The sequence below is a fragment of the Mycteria americana genome, chromosome 3, assembly GCF_035582795.1.
Source record: "Mycteria americana isolate JAX WOST 10 ecotype Jacksonville Zoo and Gardens chromosome 3, USCA_MyAme_1.0, whole genome shotgun sequence".
NCBI lineage: Eukaryota > Metazoa > Chordata > Aves > Ciconiiformes > Ciconiidae > Mycteria > Mycteria americana.
In genome coordinates, this window is record NC_134367.1 from 101,376,958 (window position 1) to 101,398,211 (window position 21,254).

Here is a 21,254-nt window from a genome sequence, read left to right on the forward strand (position 1 = left end):
TTTACATCTACTTTGTTTACTGCCTTTTTCATGGAATTGTCTGCTTGGCCTGAGGACTCCTCCGAGTCAGAGGTATCACAGGTGGCTCTGAAGGAACCCTAAGGGAAAGGGGACGCTAGAGGCCTGGCAGTAAGGATTTCAGGATGGGAGACAGTTTGCCTTCCTTCCCAGCAGAGAATTTAATTTCACGTAATGCCAATAAAATTTGGCCACCTAATTTTAAATACCTTTGGAAACCCAAGCCTAAGTACCTACGTAGTTCAAGGCAGAAGTGAGTCAAGTTCAATAAATCCTTTTAAAAAGAAACAAAAATTTGTGTTTACTTTCATTGAATCATTTCTTACAAAACCAACCCAACCACGTCAGAACAGCCTTCATTAATTTTCTGTTATAATTGTGCTGTGCAGGCGTTTATAGTCGTTATAACCGTACCACTCTGAAAAAGCTGTTGCTACCTTATCACTGTCCGACTCCTGCCTGCTTTGCATTACCACCATGGTCTCACAGCCCACCCGTGGCTGTAGGCACAGGCATCTCCAGTCAGGTACCAGGTTACCCAACATGCTCAATTATGTCCCTTCTCATCAGTTGTGCAGGGGGAGCTCTGGCAACACCTGGGACCATGCCGGCAGGTTGCTTGGGCAGGGAAGGAGACAAGCCGGGTCTCAGGGCAGTGCATGTGAAGTGACTGTTGCTAACCAGAAGAATTTAGCATCCATCATATATTTATAAGGAAATTCCAGAGATACTTAGCTGGGGAAAACAAAATGCGGTTTCGTCAACATGATTATGTCCCAGGGAAAAGAGCGATCACATCTGTGCTATGCCTGCTCAGAAAGCACTGAGAAGAATATCTAACCTGTCCACTGCTGTTATGGCATATTGTTAAGTATTATATGTTAGATTAAAAAAGAGTGAGTGAATTTTGTTGTCCAGGTCAATGACATCAAGGTTTGACAAAGCATAAAATGAAGGTACGTGAAGGTACATATGGAAGTTAATGATTCCAAATAATTTTTTCTGCAATTTAAACTTTTTGATTTTATACAATTAGTTTATTTTCTTGCTCTGAAGAATACATTAGAGCTATACACTAAGAGAGGAACACACAAAAACAAGCTGAAGTTTAACTGGTACAATAGCCTGCACTACAATATTAGATATATTGGGGTTTTTTTTCTTTTCTTTATGATCTTGTCTCTCCCTGCATCTCCCTGGATTATCCTTAGTCCCCGATCCATTCCTGTGCTGTTTCATTTTTTTAAATTTATCTCCTCCTCCCTATCCCTTAAAATGAAAGTTAGATTTTTTTTTTTATTTTGCAAGATGTTCCTGTGTTTGAAAAGAATTTGGCCTACCTTTAATAAGCCTAAACCCATTATACGACTTTCCAACAGTATAAAAAGTTAGCCATATCTATAAAGGCATAATTTATATCGGTATGCTGCAGTATAGTAAATTATTGCTAATTCAACTGGACACAAGATTTTTTAGGTATCACTACATCCTCATTTACATAGCAAATTTACCACAGTTACTCAGCAACCAAAAATGGAAACATAAAATTCCTATCAGGAAAACTGGCAATATACACATCAGAAGCATTATCAGTTACATATCAGTTTAATTTATGGGCCAATTTTGTCTGCTGTTATGGAAGTACAATGTAGTCATACATTGCATTTTACCATAGCTTTTTATCAGACACATTTGCACCTTCCTGGGATTTAATTAAGCCTTTAGATCCATGTTTTTCATTAGAGAAGAATTATGAGGCAGAGAGTATCCTAGTAAAAGGGCATATTCCTAAATTAGATGTGGGATTAAAAAAAAAAACACCATTCAAAACAATGTTCAGCTCATTATTTTGGCAGGTAAAAGGTCATTGACAGTTCTGAGTGATAATTTGGAAGACAGACTGTATAGGCATACTGTTAACAGGCCAGATAATGAATGCAAAACCCCACAAATCCTGTATGCAAATTTAGCTGATGCTATTCTGCTAGTATTATTCTGATAGGAAAGAAGTGTTGGTTTAGAAAAGAAAGTTAAATTTAGGATTGTTTATATCTGTCCATTCATTATTTTATGCCTGTTATCGCACAGCTTATAGTGTGTCCTGTGGCACAACTTGCGCTTCTCAGCCTGCAGTTCACAGCAGCAAGGGGTTCACACGCAGCGACGAGGGCTTAGGAGCATCCTCCTGCTGCCGAGCCGTTCTCTGCTGGCGCTGTTAACGTGCAGGTGTATCGGGAAGATCAGTTGTGACTGGCTAATTATGAGAAAAACTGGAGGCTTGATTTGGACTCTCTTCAAAGCCTTTCAGGATTGTCTCCTGAACATTTCTTTAGGCTAAAACAGCAGCTAGTCTCGCACAATTTTTTTCCTCCTCTTAGCACGCAGGAGTTTCCTAAATACGTAATTCGACAATTTCTTCCTTCTTAGTTTTCTCTGTACTACTTCACTTCCTTCTTAATTTTCTGCGCACTACTTATTTGCCACCCTTCTGCACAGAAGTACTGCCTCACACCTGAGACATTGTTTTCCATTGGACAGGTTTTAAAAGGAGCCAAATCAAGCTGCACCTTAGAAGAGATAAACCATTCACATTCTTTGGCTTGACTTTACCACTATGTCATATTCAGTCTTTTACCTATTTGTAAGTGTTAAGTTCCCCCTTGCTCCCTTCTCCATCAGAACAGAGACAGAGTCAACAAACATCTACTCGGATGTTCTCTGCCTCTAAATCAGACTCATTCTCAAAATGAAACTGAATTGCTTTGGGAAATGCATCTTCTGTTGAAACATGGAAAAAAACCTGCTGTGAGAATGCACTTATATAGCTATATAGAGAAAACTTTCTTAATATGCACTAAAAAGAAAGTGGTGCTATATAGCTAGTTTTGTGAGTTTTCATAGGCATCGTTATTCCAGTGTACCTCACTTGTCAAGAGAGTTTTGGATTACGTGGACTAGTGACTACAATTCTTGCGTAGTCAACTTGATGAGACCCCTGAAAGCTTCTGTGGCGGCCTTAAGGTTGCTGCATAAAATCATTGGGATGAGTTTTGGCTAGTGTTCAGGTTTCACAGATGACATGTAAACGAGCAGAGGGGGAAAAAAACCAAACCAAAACAAAACCACAACATAGTTTTCTCTACCTTCCTCATCTGTTTGCCTCCCAGACTTCTGATGGCTGAAAAACCTTGTGATGAGAGAGGGAGAAAATTGTTTTTCTGTGCTCAAATAGATCAATCACCACTGAAGTCTGGAGAACACCCAGGCTCTACTCCCACATCAGTTCTACTCCCACATTAATTTGCTCTGCAAATTAATTTAGTACTTAGCAATCTGACAAGCAATACAAGCCAGGATATGCCAAGTCAGAGCCTGATCCCAGAAGTGGTTGAGCAATCCCAAATTCCACTCTCAGAAGCAGTCAGTACTCAAAGGACACTGCAAATTGCAGGTATCTTTAGAGGTCCGTGAATAAGCTCTCAGCCACCAAAGCCCTCGCAGAGCTCTGAGCTCCTACATCTAGGCAGAGTTCGATATTAAAGGTGGATCTAAATTACATACATTGCTATACATAAAATAAAATAGACTTGTTTTTTAATTGGCCTGTGTAAACCAATTAGAAATACTGTGTTCTTCCCTTACTACATGCTTCCTTCTTTACTCTATTAGGACACACATACCTGGATGAAGGAGTAATACAATTCTCACCATGTTAATATGGTGGGGATGATAGTGCTCTTTTTAAGGTAGTATCCACACTTTCTACTACCCTGTTGAAATTAATTTCTACTGAGACAAGTAGCGTCAGTGATGCTTCCACTGAAGGGAACAGTGAACTCCCACCTCTCTGTATCTCCACCTATTTTCTCCAGAAATGCCTGCATAATTTATTTTACGAGTCTGCATGATTGAGTGAAGTACCCCTTTACAGACTTGACAATGATTCAGCACTGGTCATGCTGCCTTTCACTGCAGCTTAACACAATACTATCACGTCTGAAGCATGATCAAGCAGCAGACTAAGGAAGGAGGATGTAATTCTCCTACAGTAAAAAGAATTTAAGGAAAATTAAATGAGTCAAAAAATAAACTCTCAATCTTAAGGGGCTTTCAGTTTAGTTTTCATAGGTATAACTGCAGTTTTAATGATCATATTGAGCAATGTTATGAAAAAATGTTATGCTTAGGGTAAAGAATGACTTCCAGGCGGCTCAACTTCTAGAGGTAAAGTGAAAATTAATAAGAGGAGGTGTTTTTAGTGTAATCATAACGAGAAGATGCCACATAGTAAGCAGGAAAGCTAAACGACAAGCAAAAGTCTGGAAAAATGAAAGGAAGAAAAGAAGGAGGTATAAAAACAATAAAATAAAAAAACCCAAATAAGCACGTTTAGTAATAAAAGGGATAAAAGTAATGGTGAACAACCTTTCTTTCTTCCTTGAGCCACATTATTCACCCAGAAAGACAAACCCATGTCCAATTTTGGCCCATTATGCAGTAGCAATGTACAAATCTAGGCTTTTTTGCAAGGAGATATATATATATATGTATATATTTTACATGTGACAAGAGACCTTGTCATTAATAAGATGGTAACAGAGTGAAAATGTTACACATTTCCTCAGTTTTCAGTACTACTGTGGAGAATGGATACCAGATTATCCCAGTAAAACCAGACCAACTAGGAAAGCTTGTATTTTCAGGTGGCTTGAACTCTACTGACTTACTCCCTATCTATATATGCATACATATTTGTGTATATACATACATATACATACGCGTGTGTGCGCACCCACACACACCAATACTTCCTTACTCAGGCCTTGATTTTTCCAGGAGATGCTTAGGAAGAGGTTAGATTTGCCCAGAATGCAAAGCTCAGCCAGCATTTAGAAAAAATAACATTCCAGCAAAAAGACAGTACAATACTGTATTGCCAAACTGTCCTGTGAAATGGGCATGGACTGTAGCTCACTGAGAAAACAGTTGACAGTTTTCTTGGTAGAAGTGCAGGGTGTAATATAAGCACAGCAGTAGAATCAATAATTACTGCCACTTGTATTAATCACAGTTACATCAGATGATTTATGGATGACTGAAGCATGCAGACATTTTTTCAAAAAAGAGTTTTGAAGAATAGACCATAATTTATAGTGAAAGGTACCATTTAAATTCAGTCAGAAAAACACTTTTATTGACAACGTGTAACCCACCTCATTCCTCCTTTCCCATTGCAAAACAATTCTTTTAATTCAAAATCCAGTGTTCACAATCTTTCCTTATGACTGTGATGCTCGGCTATCGAACTGGATGGCCCCTTTCGCCTCCCCAGTCTCTCATTACCAGAAAGTTGCTTAGCCATGTGATTCATGGTCACAAGCAGAATAAGCCTCTGCCTCTGTTGTCCCTTCCCTCTTCTACATGTCCTGTACGTGTGTTCAGTAATAGCTCCCTCGGTAGTTATAGGCAAGATAACACTCCAAAGCTCAGCATTTCAAAAGGGATCTTTCAATTTCAGCATTACCAGTGCCATATTACCAATGGCCTGCGTGATAATCCCTCAGGATCTTCAAGTCTTAGATGTGTCTTTTTTGAAATGAAGGAGAGATCATTTCCCCACTCAAATCACTTTATGTTGTACAATGAGCAGTCAGCCTTGCCCGTTGTGCTCTGTAATGAGGGCTATTATAGCATTTTATATGGGCATTCAGTAGCACCAAAGAAAATGACAGGAAAAGAACATGGGGAAATGGAGTGCAAGGAAGATAAGTGGCCTGGCACTGTGGCCATCTAGACAGGAGTTTTATAATTTATCCATGGTGATGTCCCTGGCACAAGGTGAACTTTTCACTCGTGTAAGAGCTCTCAACATGAGCTCTTTTCCAGTACATCTTCCATTCTCTCTACTGTTTCATTCCCTTCTTCCCTTGTTTCATTCCTATTTATTCTTTCTTATGTTCATAAAGGTGTTTCTTGAATTCTCAGGGGCATGCATCAATATTTCAAAACTCTTCTGGAAATAATCCTGATTCAAAAAATTGATTAAGCTTTTCTAATGTTGGAAAAGGTCAAGTTCAGGGTTTTTATATACTTTGGTGGTTTCTTCTTTCACCTATTTATTTTCCATTTTGTTAAAATTGTAGTGAATTACTATAAAAAATTATTTTCATTATAGTTCTAACTTTTAATCAGGTTTCAGAATTTCAGCTGCACTTCAGCAATTATATGAGTTAATCTGTTTGGTTTCTAGATATGGCAAATGGAACATGGAAAGCATATAGAAGCTTGGCAGAGGGTGGCAGAAAATTAAAGTTGACTTTTTGAAGTATTATTGCTCTGTATTATATAAAATGAGGAAAAATGTGCCCATTATTCCAGGTCAAAGAGGGACCTGCTTACAGATCATAGCACAGTTCTGCCATGAAACATGAGGCTAGGTCTGAGCACTTCAGAGCCCCCGCAAAGCTACTCTGAAAACAGAGCTGTGGGAAGGTCACTGAAGACAGAATTATGGGTTCAGTGGTTCTGTCCTTATACATGCTTTGAATGTAATCCTTTTACATACACGGTAGGAAGAGGAGCAGCTGTTGCTGGGCTTCGAGGGTATCCACAGAAATAAAGCAGAACAGCTTCCAAAGGGGCAATTATTCCCATATGAGAAATCTCCATTAAAAAAGAAAAAACACACCCAAAAAAACTGTGCATGCATATTTGGAGCTTATTTGGAAAAGTGACATTTAATTTGACTGAAAATAATAGTGAAGACCCTGCTACATCTGAAATGAAGCTTTATATATGGTGTAATTAATGGATGTCTGAACCATAACGTCCCAGTCCTACAAAGAGTAATTCCCAGGAGTAAGGCAGCGCAATGGAATTCCATTGGGTTCACAGAACAGCTCTATAAGCAGTTACAGACCTCTGAGATAGATTGTCAAATGTATGTAAGATAATAGAAATAATACATATTTAGTAACATTTTCAAAAGCAACAAAGGTTAGAAGTCTGTTATTTAGTGTTAGAAAAAAATCTGTAAATATTTGCAATTACAGGTTGAATGTATTTGTACATGTATCCTTTATATACAGAATATGAAGTACAGAATGTTTTGGAGTAGTTGCCTTAATGTTATTTTCCTATTCCTTCAGCTTTTTTACCAGGTTAAAGGAGATATGTGTTTGAAGATAATTGAAAATGGGACACAAAAAGACATTGTCATCCGAGAAGGGGAGGTAAAATAGGATTGTTTTTCTGTTATTGTTGTACATATGTTAAATGAATATTTTATGAAGTATTTAAAAATCAATTTATCCCTGCTGTGCAAGAGATATCATCAGGATAAAAAAAAATCTTGAATGCAGTACAGCAAATTGCATATAATTAACACCAAACTACAATACACTGTGTTCAACATTTCATGTTTTCAACAACAGGTAAATATCTCTCTGAGCATTCGGGATATCCATTCAGATAGTCAGGAATATACTGAGAGGAGTTCTTATTCCCCTACGTGGCATGGAATCTGCCATGTGAATTCAAGTGGCTCAGTCTTTTATTTACATATTGTCAGGTACATACTGCCCACCCACCCAAACACACTATTAAGCGAACTGCCTAGAACTTAAAAAGTTAAGAGATTCAGCTATTTTCAGCCTTCTTTAGTCCTCACAGCTAGCCTTCGCAACCATCACAATACAAGAACAGTTTTAAAAGAGCAATTCATGGATAAAATGTATCCAGGTGCACTCAGTTGTTTTTCCTTATAATCCTGGACTTGCTAAAGCATAGATTGCAGTGCTTTTAATGAGAGTGTGACTAGATATTTTACTTGGTGTTACTACGAGTTCTTAGATGTGCTACAACTGCCAGTCATTATTATTGTCACAAGCTTGCACTGCAGTCAGTCTTTGAAAGCATTATTAGATCTAGTGGGGCCAGCCTTTAAAATGGAAGACACATACTAGACCAAATAGCTTGATGTCATTAAAAGTACTACGACATTTTCAATGAAGAAACAGATCTGTGTTTCCAAACGTGTAGATGGTGAGATTCTGGTAATACACTTCACCTTGGAGAAGTACATCCAGCTGAGATCTTGGCATGTACCAGAAGCATTAATGAAAAGAAGCACACAATATCCTTAGTGGGAAGACTGACACTAGTCCTGGGGAGGCACTATCATTAGCTCTGCTTTGCAGACAGAGAAATTGTAATGACTTGGCCAAACTTGGCTAAGAAATCCATAGCGCTGAAGAACAGTACAGGCTTACCACCTTTCCTACATAGTCAGGTAGCTGCTAGAAAAAGGTTTCTTCTCAAACTTCAGTAATAGACTTCTCCCAGCCAAATGTTGCCTATTCACTTTGTCACTTGCATGAGTAAGTAGCCCCTCATATTTGTTAATTATTTCCGGAGAGAATAACATTCCTCATCATGCAGTTACAGGTGCTAACTGTGTTGGAGGCATACATGGGGTTGATTAGTTTAGACATTTTCTTGAGCTGACAACAAACTTGCTTTTTATTTCCATTTCTGCTACTCAGAAATTGCAGTAAATTTATATGTTCCAGATGAGTAACTGGTTAGATTTTCATTTCAATTGTGTCTAGCACTGATGATCAAACCGGGAAGAGAGCACCTGACTGCTATAAAGGCAGTGCTGATTAGAGTCAATGGTCATCATTCACTGAGAAAGCAAGAAACACTATCTGCTGGGCTGTTGGTACCAAAGTGGGTGCAGCTGCAAAGGAGTGACACAGGATCAACAAAGAGTAGGGGAAAAGTGGGGCAACGAGCAGAGGATTTTGCAGCTTGGGGGGCAGGGGAAGGACAACACAAAGAACAAAGACTTCCTGACACTGATGCTTTCCCATTTCTTTGAACAGATGTTCCTCCTACCTGCTAGGATACCTCATTCTCCTCAGAGATATGCAAACACTGTGGGTCTTGTGATTGAGAGGGAAAGATTAAAGACAGAAATTGATGGGCTCAGGTGAAGTATAAACTGTTGGAAAATCTGTTAGGATTTGTAATATAAATTAATTTCTCATGTCAATACAATACTGTATTTTACTTTCCTGATAATTTATCAGATTCACCCTGGCAATTTTGTACTAATTTTATCCACACATCTATTTATCTATACACACATAAACAGAGATCTCATTTAGCATTTGGTTTAGTTAAACAAGGAACATGTTGAAATGTCTTAAATGCATGTTGTGGTTATAGCCTACTACTATCGCCTTCAGTTTTAAAATCTCAGAGCTCTGTAACAACACAAATCAAAAAATATTTTTTTTATCAATTCTGGCAAGCAGAACATTAATTCATTTGTAAGCACTGAAAGCAAAAAGATAAAGAGCTTTCTTGGCAAGTGTGTTCCCACACAGCTAGAAACAAAAGTCAATTTTCTTAACACTAACCCCTCTACATGGTACGCACCTCTGCCTACCTTTTATTGCCTTGTAAGAACAACTTCTTCAAAGAAATGAGAGCTTTATTTGTACTCTAGTGGGAGCAGGACTAAGCCTTGTCCTGTGGTCATACAGAATTCATAAATCTAAGAAGGCAAGTCACAGCAGTAAGATTAGCCGAGTTAGAAAAGCTGTTTTGATATTAAGCAGATACAACTGACCAAAGAGAGTTTACAGCTATTCATGTGATTTATAAAGATTTAAAACTGCGGTAATATCTGTAATGTACTGTTTCTGTCCTTTTGCCTACAGTTTTGATTGTTGCACAGGCAGTATCACAGCAGGAAGACTGCGAATATGCGCAGCTAGAAAGATATACTTTTTCATTCAAATAAAAAAGGCTAAAGAGAGAAATAAGAAACTAAGAAAGGGACCATTCAAAAAAACCACCTGATTGGATTCCAAGCTAAAGACAAATCCAGTTCATTTAAAACATTATTCATCTATGCACTTGTCCCTTTTTTTCCTTTCATTGCAGGTCTGTGGATCGTGAGCACTTACATTATTAAAAAGATATTTTGAGCTAGAAACAATTGGCCAAGTGGTTCAGATAACAATGTTTATTTTTAATACGGGAACATAAGTAGCTTTGGGTAACTTTAAGTAAATAACATACCTTGTACATGAAGTCTGTGAATGGTACAAGTTAGAGAGATGCTGAATGCCTTTTTAGGCATCCCAGGTAGATCTAGAGATTTGCACTCCAATATAGTCATGCTGTTGTGGAGAAATTAAACTAAAAGCTACCATATGGTTTGCAGGTGGAAAAAAATAATTGGATTAACAAAGCACACTCTTAATTGAAAAGATTTAATCAGGTGCCTGAAAATAAATCACTTACAGGTTTTTAGAGCCCTTGTTTTCACACTGACATGATGAACAAAGACACCTGAAGTTCTGGAAGTGAACAATCTTGTCATACTTTTGAACCTACATTGTCTCTCTGTGTGCTCCTGGGAGAGATAGGGATTTACAACCAGAATCTCTAATATTCTCAAACTTTTTTCATTCCCAGCCACCTGCAGCAAAGACTGTATGAGAGGAAGTCACAATAAACTTTGAAGTATGCTGACTCAAGGTCTAATATTATGTTACTGTTGCATTATTTATCATGCCTACAAGCCTCAGTCATAAGTCAGAGCCCCCAGTATGCTGATTATTGTACAAGTGAAGAATAAGTAGCCTGCCCCAGTGTTTCAGCCTAAGTAACAGTTACATGCTTTGTACTATAAGAAACATGCACTAGCTAATCTTAATCCTATGGCAAACAAGTACAGAAACAACTAGGTTTGATGTTAGTTCTGTGGTTGGGTTCTTTAACAGCTAGTAAGGTGCAAAGTCCTTCCCAGTGCAAAACCTTTTCCCAACCGAGACAGCTGTAACATCTCTCTTGTCTGTAGATTCTCCGTGTTCAAAATTGGTGCTCGTAGCACAGCTTTTTCCCTATCGGAGGCATTAATAACTACTCTGAATACCCTGTTTTTGCAGAACTTGAGGAGCCGGGGAGCTCTTAGGAAGTTTCTGGACAATATGTATATAGATACATAAAACAGACATGAATACACAAATATGCACAGTATAATTATATAAGCCTTGCTTCCCTCTTGAAACACACATTCCAGTGACTTTAACCTAACACATAGGACCTATTTACAATCAGTCGCAAGATGAGTGACTGTACTGGAGCATCACTCCCTTGCCAGTCCATGCAGTCTTTTTTAAATCTGGAGGTAAATTCTATATTTGTGATTCCATAGATTACAGCAACTTTGACCTGGTGATCTCAGCACAATTTATTTATTTTTTAAGACATAAAATAATGCAATTGAAGCACTAAGTTCCTCTTCAGAGGGGTGAGCTAAACAACGCTTCCCAAATTTACGCAGCTGACAAACATCTATTTTTTGCAAACAAGTCCATCTGCCACCTTGCTTTCTTATCAGTCCGTGCATGGGTAATAAGCAAGCTGACTTTCTTAAATATGAACATTTATCTCATAGCTGCGTGGAAGCAGTTACTGGAAATGGTATTTGAGGCCATTTATTTTTGCAGTAACTACATCCAAAGTGAGAGTTATTGGTCCCAAGGGACTACGGCACCAATCATTTCCAGGATTAAATCTGGAAAGTTTGCTAAAGGAATTTGGTGACTTATCTGTGGTTGATCAGCAGAACTACAAGGCCCTCAACAGAAGTTTGAGCACCCCACCCACCAAGTCAGCTAACCAGGGAAACAGAAAGCTTCCCTAAATAACCATTCTTCTGAATAAAGTACACCAGGCTTGAGAATAACATGCTCTTACACAACATCAAGTAGCTATTTTCATGAAAAGAGTGAAACTGCCTGATCAGTTAGTTAGTAAAAGGATTGACTAATGTTTTTACTTTGTCAGATACTATGTTGGAGAATCAACTAATGTCCTCTTTGAAAAATGGTTTCACTGTGAAGATCTCGGCACTCAACTTATACCAATAATTCAAGAGTAAGCTTTTTTTCTGTATAAATTTTAAAAGAATGGTTAAAATGACCTAATAGATCTTCATCAGTCTGTGACTTACATAGTTAATTTTCTATTTCTGCTGCACTTTACATAGACTTGTTAAAAGTTAATTGCTGCTCTACAAATTTTTAATCATATCTTGTATACCTCGAACTCATTAAATCAGATTTAAAAAACTATGACAATCAAGTGTTCTTCACATCTATCTGGAAAATACTTTTTGAACAAGTAAAAACACACTGCTGCTAAATGCAAAAAGAATTGAATGAAAAATTAACACTGAATTGATGCTAGGTTAACTAGGTAAAATACTAAATTGCCTTAGGGCTTCTTTCACTCTTGCTTTAATCTAAGTACATTTAATCGATATTATTCATGAATTATCAGGACTGGCAAATTTGGTAGAGAGCTGCTTTCTAGGAAATGTGTGAATGTCATCAATTAAATAATCAATTTGTTAAACAGCTAGAGGTGAACAAGGAAATTGTTCAGTGACATGAAATTTATCTCTGTCAATAAAATAGGTATAGCCCTGTTGAATACATGTGATAGAAGCTGAGGATCTGGCATATCCATTCTCAGCACAAAGCTTAATGACCAGTATTACTGCCTAGTCTTTGTTAACCTACAGAACATGACTTTTTACTGGTGTTTAAATGTTTATTATTCCAGGTTTTTCAATTCAAGACAATATCAAACTGGAAAACCAAATCCAGGTAATGGAAATGAATTTCAGAATTAGAACAATTATTGTATCGCAATGTATTGCAATGGTTCTCTCCCCATAAAGTTTCTGGTTTTCTTTCTGATTGGGAGTAACTCCTCTTTGGAAGTAATTCCTTTCATTACCCCAACCACAAATAAAATCCATATACATGATCACTAACAGCATCCTGGTTGTTCATGTGATGCCATCGTAATGACCTATCAGGTAACTGTACAGTGCGAAATCTCAACATCTCTATTCTTGCATGCCATTCAAATCTTATACTAACAAAATTTCATTTCTGACTGCGCAGAACGAGATTTTTGCGAGTTGAATCTACACACTCTATACCTACTTGTACTCCTTTACCTATAACTATACACTGTGATCTGCTCTTGGGAAATAAGGACACCTAGAGAAAGACAGATACTTTTAGTTCACGTAGGGTCTGATCCATTTAACATTTGATTTCCATGGTGTCTTGCCCTCTTTTTTGTTTTGCCTCTGTTTGTGGATAGTGATTGCAACTTCCACACTGGAGCAGATACTCCAGTCGTAACTCCACTCTTCAGTCTGTTGGACAGTGACAGGACATAGAGAGAGTGACTGTTAAAGAAAACTAATTTATTAGTATCTTTAGGAATCAGATCTCTCAAACATGATGGTTGCTTTCTGTATGGCAATCGAAGTCTGTTGCAAGGATACTTGCAACAGCACCTTCAGCGGGAAACTTGTTTTGCTGAAATCTTACAGTCCTGTTGGCCCACAGCTCTGCATGAACATCCAGCATGTGCATGATCCGTTGCTACTGATTAACACAACCTACGTGCAAAATACCACCCACCTGTCTTAACTATGTACAAAAGACTACACTATGTGACCATTTCTGCACCTGCAGGAACAGTTTCTCTGGACTATTTGCAGTGTTTTAGTTGGATGCAACCTGGTCAGTTCTGCTGCAGGCACTACCTGGAGAGTCTCCATGACATTGCCAGGTTCTTAATTGACACATGGAAAAGCACAAATCAGCATAAGCACAGCAGGAGCTGCCTGTGGGATCTCCAAGACAGCCTGAGATTCCCACCTGGAGAGTTCCTGCACCAGTTACCCAAATGCTGTTGTGAAGGCCACCAGTTCAGTCAACCCCATTGCTCGACTAGGTTTGTTGTTTCAAATCAGTTTATTGTCTCATCTATGCAGATGACTGACTGGGGAACATCCTGCACCAACCAGGAAATTTATGGCTCAGGTGCACTGCAAGTGCACGCATGCACAGCTGCAATAGCCAGCTATGCTACTCTTACAACTACATGACGAACTTGAATGTCATCCTTCGGTCACACCCATAACTTAAATTCCATAGCTCTTGCCACAAGTTAAAGATAAATTTTAGTTCCCCTCTCTAAGAAGTTTTTGGAGCCAGTTGTCCTTAATCTCCATATTCATTCCCAAATGTCTTAAGTAAGATGATTTTTATGAATTACTCTATTAGGACAAAAGTTCTAGTGAAACATTATTTCCACATCTATCCTATTTCTCAGCTTGATAGTCACCATGAAAATGTCACTGCCTGCTGTCTCAATCATTAATGGAACAAAGTTCTTACTCAAATCCTAAAATTGGGGAAACGTGTTTTTTGCATGAACATCACCTTTCTTAAAAATAGTTGACTAAATCATCATCACCAAAATGAAAACTTCACAGAAGAGTTCTACATATGGGATAGCAACCTTACGAGCCCTTGCAATTAGGAGATGGTAAGCCAGTCAGAAACCCCTGCCTGAAAGACTTGCAGCTGAACCAGCTTTTGGCATTGGTTCTTTGACTAGGAAACGTACTCTCGGAAAAAGGCTCTGTGTTTCTTACAAACAAAGTGTTGTCATCTCCAAGATCTTGCTTTTCTTTATAGGCACCATCAAAATGTGTTTATTTTAATTTGAGCATGACACCTGTGTGATGTGTTTGGGTGTTGATGTTTTGGTTTTTTGTTGTTTTGTTGTTGGGTTTTTTTGTGGAGGGGGTGTAGGTAGGGCAAGTACTGTCTCTCACTGTATGTTCATACAGTGTCTAGCAGAGGAAATAAAATTTCAGATGAAGCCTCTAGATGCTGCTGTAATAAAAAAAATATCATCTCACACATACTATCCTTGTTCAATACAGTGATTTCCAATAAGCATCCCTCACCAGTCTGAGCTAAGAGCTTATACGTCAGTAACAAATTATATCGGTGCAGAAAAAAAGAACATTAAAGATTTATATTGTTAATATTTTTGCAGAAGATTAGAGCTAAAGACTTGACAATCAATCAGAAGCTATGATGCATATTGACAATTTTTTTTTTTTTAAACACAGAACTATGAGAAGTCGTTATTGATAAATCCGATACAGAAGCTCTTTCCTGGTAATTTATTCAAAAGCTGTAGAAAGGCCAAAAGGCCTGAGGGACTTCCATTAAAGCTGAAAAAAAGGTTTTTTCAAGATAAAAAAAAAGGAAGCAAGTAAACGTAGTTATTTCGCTCAGAGCTCAATACATCTTTTTCCCCTGAATGGATTCTCCTCTTGGATTAGCCACTAAGTCAAGACAACAAGTATTTGAAATGCTCTTGCCTTAACTCTTGCTATAAGCAAAAAGCAGTCAACAAAGTTACATGGCAGGCTTTCAGCCTGGGGAACAGCTCCATTTTTCCAATTTTCAGTTCTTATGGACAATAAGAAGCTCAAAGTCTCAGTGATGTCTTATACATGAGGATAATACCCCAGATTTTTAGTTACAGAAGTTTTAGCTAGCAGCTTCTGTAATTGTCAGTGAGACTTGTGTCTAAAAAAAAAAAATCAAACAAAGTTTGACTGCGATATGAGTAAGATAGTAATATGTTCCTTCTGGAGGCATACCCAACTGATAGAGAAATAATGCTTTTGATTTATTTCCTCAGCAGCTCTTTTCTTTTTTCTTAAGAAGTAGAATTCAACAACCAGCATGACACCTGTAACATATAACAAGCTACCACCAGTTTCTGACAATGTTTCACTCAAGACATATTTTAACAAGATCTGAGCTGGCCTATGCAGAGGGCTGGGTTGCAGCCTCTTCTTTCAGTTTCTCTTCTGAAAATCCAGAATCCCTTCAGTTTAAAAGTGCCAGCTGAAGCACTCTCAGGTTCATCTCTACATAAGCCTGAACTAGTGCCTCCCCTTTTTAGAGAGAAATGGAATAAAACTGAAGAAAAACATCTTGCAAGAAACCCTTGATTGCAGCTCACTCATAGAGGAAAGCTATAAATGGAACCAATCAAGCTCCAATTGCTTTAAAAAAAACACCACACCAAAAAAAATACCTAAGTCCAGACTTCTTGATTTATTTATGGTTTCTGGCTCAGCCAACGGTAGGGCAAGTCCCTCTGAAAGCAGAGTACTCAGAATATATGAAGAGACAGCAGTAGCTATTAAAAAGATATATTTTTAGAAGAGGGACTCAAGTACCATCAGGTGAAATACAATCAGAAACATGTATTGCATGCAGTCCTTACTTGAGGCATCTTCCCTGGAACTGTTTTGCACTGAATTACTAGCCTCTTTTGTTACCACATTTAGAAATAAAGCCTGAGAAAACTCTCCCCTCCTTTTATCAATAAGGGTGAATATATTTGGGATATAGTCTAAACATGGAACACTCAAGATAGGTTGGTTTGGTTTACTTTACACAATTTTTGACATGAGGAATCACAGCTATCAAAACAACTCTTGCTGCTTTCAGTTGAATCAGACTGGAAGCAAGATTCTCTCAAGGTTTCCATTTCATGACAATTTTATAGTCAAGAGGACAAGAGACACTTCAGACAGAAAAACCCCAGTTCTAGTAAACAGTGATGGCTGAATATTGTTCACAAAAGTATCCAGAAGTTCAAAAGTTTATCCTGCCACGCTTACTGAAATAACCCAGGCTTCTTTTATGTGAAATTTGATGGGAAAAAGTGCAAGAAAAGATTTTTCCTAAGTTAGGCTTGTTTAAAAATTATCTTTAAGAACATTAATGCCATAGGTGGAATGTCAGGTTTTTGTTTATCCAAATTAATTAATCTAATTATCAATGAAATTTTAATTCCCGTAAGAGTTTTATTGTCAGTGGACATACAGATACATAATACAAAAACCAGTCCTGTAGTGATTTCACTGGCAAAAATTTCATCGATTCTAGGTGTATCTGGGGTAATTTACAGTCTGGACTTAAAATCTGGTTAGTATTGTTAGAATACAGCACAGTTCTATGCTTGTGATTCACAGCAGACAACACCTAAGGATCTGAAGGAGTATGAAAAATTGGGTGCTTTCTTCTGTCAGTTGGAGTAGGAATACCGTACAGCCTAGGGCATGGTCTATACACAAATGTTTTCTGGTTTCAGTAGTGCTACTAAGCAAGTTATAAGGTTGAGCTCAGCTCTATAAAAATCAGCTTCTATACTGTCATCCTCTGTAGCTAATCCAGTGCAACCTCTGCAGACAGTATGTGCTGTTCAGTCTTGTTTCACTGGTGTATAAAAACAAGCAGATGAAGAGAGAAGAGTGTTAATAACTGAAAATAAGAAAAAGCTAAAGAATAAAGATAACTGGATAGTGGGCAATATTAATTCAATTAAAACTACCTCAGGAAAAAATAAATTCTGTCTTCATTTGCACTGGAGCAAATATAGGGGCATTCTTTTGAACTTAAAGTAACTATAAATATTTGTGCCTTTCTGTTGTAGGTATGTTGAAATAATTCTAAAGATATTATCACTTTTTTTTTAAATAAGAATGATGATTTTTGAAATAAGTTTTATTTGCTATGAAGCTGTTTAGAGAACTGAATATTTGATTCTCTTTTCTCTCATCTTTTAAGTTCTGACATATCTAGATAGATTGCTCCTTTTCTTCTATAATATGTTATTTCTTTCTGCTTTGAGTACTTGTATTAAAAGAAACAGCATACGAGCATTTAAATATTAAGGAGTGTTCCTCTAGGGAATTTATTTTGCAAACAGCCACCAGGAGGTCTCTAGGACAGAACAGTATTCAAATCGATAGAGAGAGTCAATCATTTTAAACTGTCTAGACCCACCATAATTGTACAGTTCTCTGAGACACTGTGTCTATAACTTTTATCAACAACTTGAATCTACTCCTTTTTCATATCATCCTCATTGTCTCTATTCTGTCAAAGATGCCCACATAAATACACTGTTCATCTTTATCCTGTCATACCTAAATGCTTTAAGTAACTTCCAAGTCATGTTCATATCTCTCCTGAAGCCCACCTGAACTGCAAAGGGTACGTAGGTGGAAGAAGGAATAGAATCATCTAATATACACCTCCAATCCTGTATAACCACGCAACCTCTCACTGGCTTCATCCATTTCCCCTCCCTTCATATTTAACAACTTTCCACACTACTCCAGTCCCCAATGAGTATATAGCCAGTACTGGAGGTGAAGAGCTCAGGTGAACCAACCTAAGTCAGCAACATTTAATACACAAATAAAGTAGAATTACGATGTCTGGAGAATGGCTGCTATAATTTGCCATATGAAAACTTCTACTAAACTTTTTAATTCCAAACTACAACAAATCATCCAAACCCAGGACCGCAGGCTGCACATTCTCTGGAGCCAGGAACGCTTCGAGAAGTTCATTAGGCTCCCAGAGCCCAGAACTGCTAATGACAACAGTCACCAAACAAAAACCAAAAACATCTCCAGGAAGAAGCCTGCTTCTCCCACAATATTCTCAGCTGAGCCTCCTCAAAGAGAGGCGGAACAAACTGTAATCTCCAGGAGCTCTCCTAACGTTTCACCATGGGAACCAAGTCACCACTGACCTTTAGTACATAATGTATATAATAAACCTATCAGGGAAATTGGAAGAAATGCACTATAAAGTTGTTTTCCTTTCTGTTCAGACTTCAGTGAAAAAAATCTAATATTTTTAAGAGCTCTAAAGCTCAGAACAGTTTCACAGCAGTTATGTCTTCTCTAATAAGGTAGCTTTTCTTCCTTACACTCTTAAATGCTCCCAAGACAGCAACATCTGAAACAGAAAAATCACTAATGGAGTCAGTCTGACATTTTCACTAGAGTTTCTAAGGCTATTTAGTAGTAATAGCTCACACGTGCTGTACAAATCCTTGTCTCACAAATGTAGTGAGGTCTCAACACTTCTTGCAATGAAATATCCTATTCCTCTTCTATGGAAGCAGAAGTTATGCACAAAGACGATTAATGAAATGCCCACAGTCATATAAAATGCAGATTCAGGAACAAAAATTAAGATTCCTGATTTTAAGATTGGAACAGTGGTCAGTATTTCTCTTAATTACAGTGACCTGGCTGTATCATGAAGAGCCTTTAAACGGAATTATGGCCTAAATCTTGCAATTTTGTTGTTCTAATTTATTCCCTTCCTTCTGGCTGGTGATATCTCCTTTTGAAGAGGCTGTATTTCTTTATTACAAAAATATTTTTCAAAGCTTTCCTCATCAAACTTCTTCGTTTCAATTAGGGAAAAAAAATGTGTTGTTTAGTTTCCAGCATAGATTTAATGACATAAAGAAAAATGTGCCTAGAAATAATTACAGGGACAAGTCATAAATTAGCAGTCATGCCAATTCTCAGGGCATGCTACAAAACCAAATACAGTTACACAGGGAAATGTATGATTACACCAAGTGAGTGCTGTATTTTCAGCTAAATGTTTCTGCATCTACACTCAACAACAGTGAAATGAACCAACTACCCCCAAAGTAATCAGTCACCATCAGTGTTTTCACTCTGGATTTTTATATGGAATGAGCTAACGACTTGTTTTTTTCAAACCCAGATGCCCGAAATTACATCCCTCAGTCCACACATTTTATTTGCAGAGATATTAAACTCCTACTAGTCTCACTGACATTTCTGTTAACATTGAGAATAAAGCAGACTTTTCATAGGAATTAGGTAGGCACATACGGGAAAAACATCCCAGGGTATATATTATTGCTGGCATTGGCAATTAGATGTGAAATGCTGCAAAACTGTCACATCAGAACTATTCATTATGATATAGTATTCTTTAAGAGATGGAAGGGATAATTAGAAAGTGGACAGAAATATATGAATACATAATTCTAAAATAACTTGTGAGCTCCTTATCCCTAGTCTGGACCATTTTAGGCTCAGTTAAAGGATAACAAAACAAAGAGGATCTAACTGCTTCACTTTGGATAAGGATGTCTTCTGCTTTTACAGAGGGAGACACCATTTGTAAGGGACTTTCTCACGTCCTTGCGTGGAGATGGGGCCACAGCATGCAGGGACATTTCTGAGGCAGCACAGTGACTTAGAATGGACGGGCTTTCATAATTAGTAAGAACATAGACGGTGATTTAAAGATTTGAAGATTGTTCTGTCTAGAATGTGCTGCCTAGAAGTGAAGGATGGCATGTCACTGAAAAATACAGTTTTTCATAAAGCCAACATGTAATCAGTTTGATAGTTGACACTATTTCAATATATTGTATTTCATGTGCTTTATTGCTCTTTTCCTTTGCAACAAATCTCGAAGAAACAAGGTTTGCAAGAGAGCTATGGGAAGAGCTTGGGGATAGTAGGGCTCAAGAAACACTCTGGGAGAATGAGAAGGTCTGATTTCTTGACAAGAAAGCTTAGGCACGTCACTGGGGTAGGGAAGGAGGAGCTTCCACGTAACATGAGAGTTTGGGGTAAGCAAATACACCCACATAAACCTGGTAGGCCAGTGGCAGTCCTTTTACCTGTCCTCTTTATTGCTATCAGAAGTACAATACTCCCAGCAAGTTCAAACTCTTCCTTAGATGGTCTCTGTTGAGACTGTAACTACCTGTACATTCCCTGGTTGTTTTCTTGCAAGCTGTTCTCCATTTTTGCGCAGCTTCATGTTCTCAGTCTCAGTACAGTCTCTATTGTTTAACTGAAATCAACTTCCTCTAAAACCTGTGATTTCCTTTTTTAAATATTTACAAACTCATTCAGTAAACATGTATTTTTCAGCTTAACATGATGTCATCACATTCTAATTTAAAGCTGAAGAGAGCTATAAAACCCATAAAGAACACATTGCCATGATATGAATATTTAATAGCAATGATCTACAAAAATTGACTTTACTATTGAACTATATTTAAATATTTTTACTATTTAAATGGATCTCCTGAACATGTAAGAAAATATTAGATTTGATGTTCCACTTAGTGATACATTACTTGGAGATACATACACAAGACTTTTAGCTGACTAGCTTAGAATTGCCATCTTCTTGCATTTTGCTGGCATAATGCAACCTTTACCATCATTAAACACGTTGTGTCCTTGTCTCACAGCATTACTAGACCATAAGAACTCCAGAAACACACCAACTCACACTTCCTGAGATACTGTTGAAAGCTGATGTACAGGCTAAGCAGAAGTATATGCAACAATATCTAAATATAAGCCATTAGCCTGATAAGAAACACTCAGTTCCTTTGGAAGCACGAGGCTTCGACTCTGATGTGTGTGGGATGAC

The 21,254-nt window shown here is 37.7% G+C and overlaps 1 protein-coding gene across 1 annotated transcript in view; it reads left to right on the forward strand.

Moving 5' to 3' along the window:
* Window positions 1-21,254, forward strand: part of HAAO (3-hydroxyanthranilate 3,4-dioxygenase) — a 34,754-nt gene that overhangs the window by 5,071 nt on the left and 8,429 nt on the right. Inside the window, exons 3-6 of the mRNA XM_075497421.1 lie at window positions 7,167-7,250; window positions 8,904-9,010; window positions 11,887-11,976; window positions 12,667-12,710. Of these exons, the coding sequence (XP_075353536.1) occupies window positions 7,167-7,250; window positions 8,904-9,010; window positions 11,887-11,976; window positions 12,667-12,710 (325 nt within the window). The remainder of the gene's footprint in view (window positions 1-7,166; window positions 7,251-8,903; window positions 9,011-11,886; window positions 11,977-12,666; window positions 12,711-21,254) is intronic.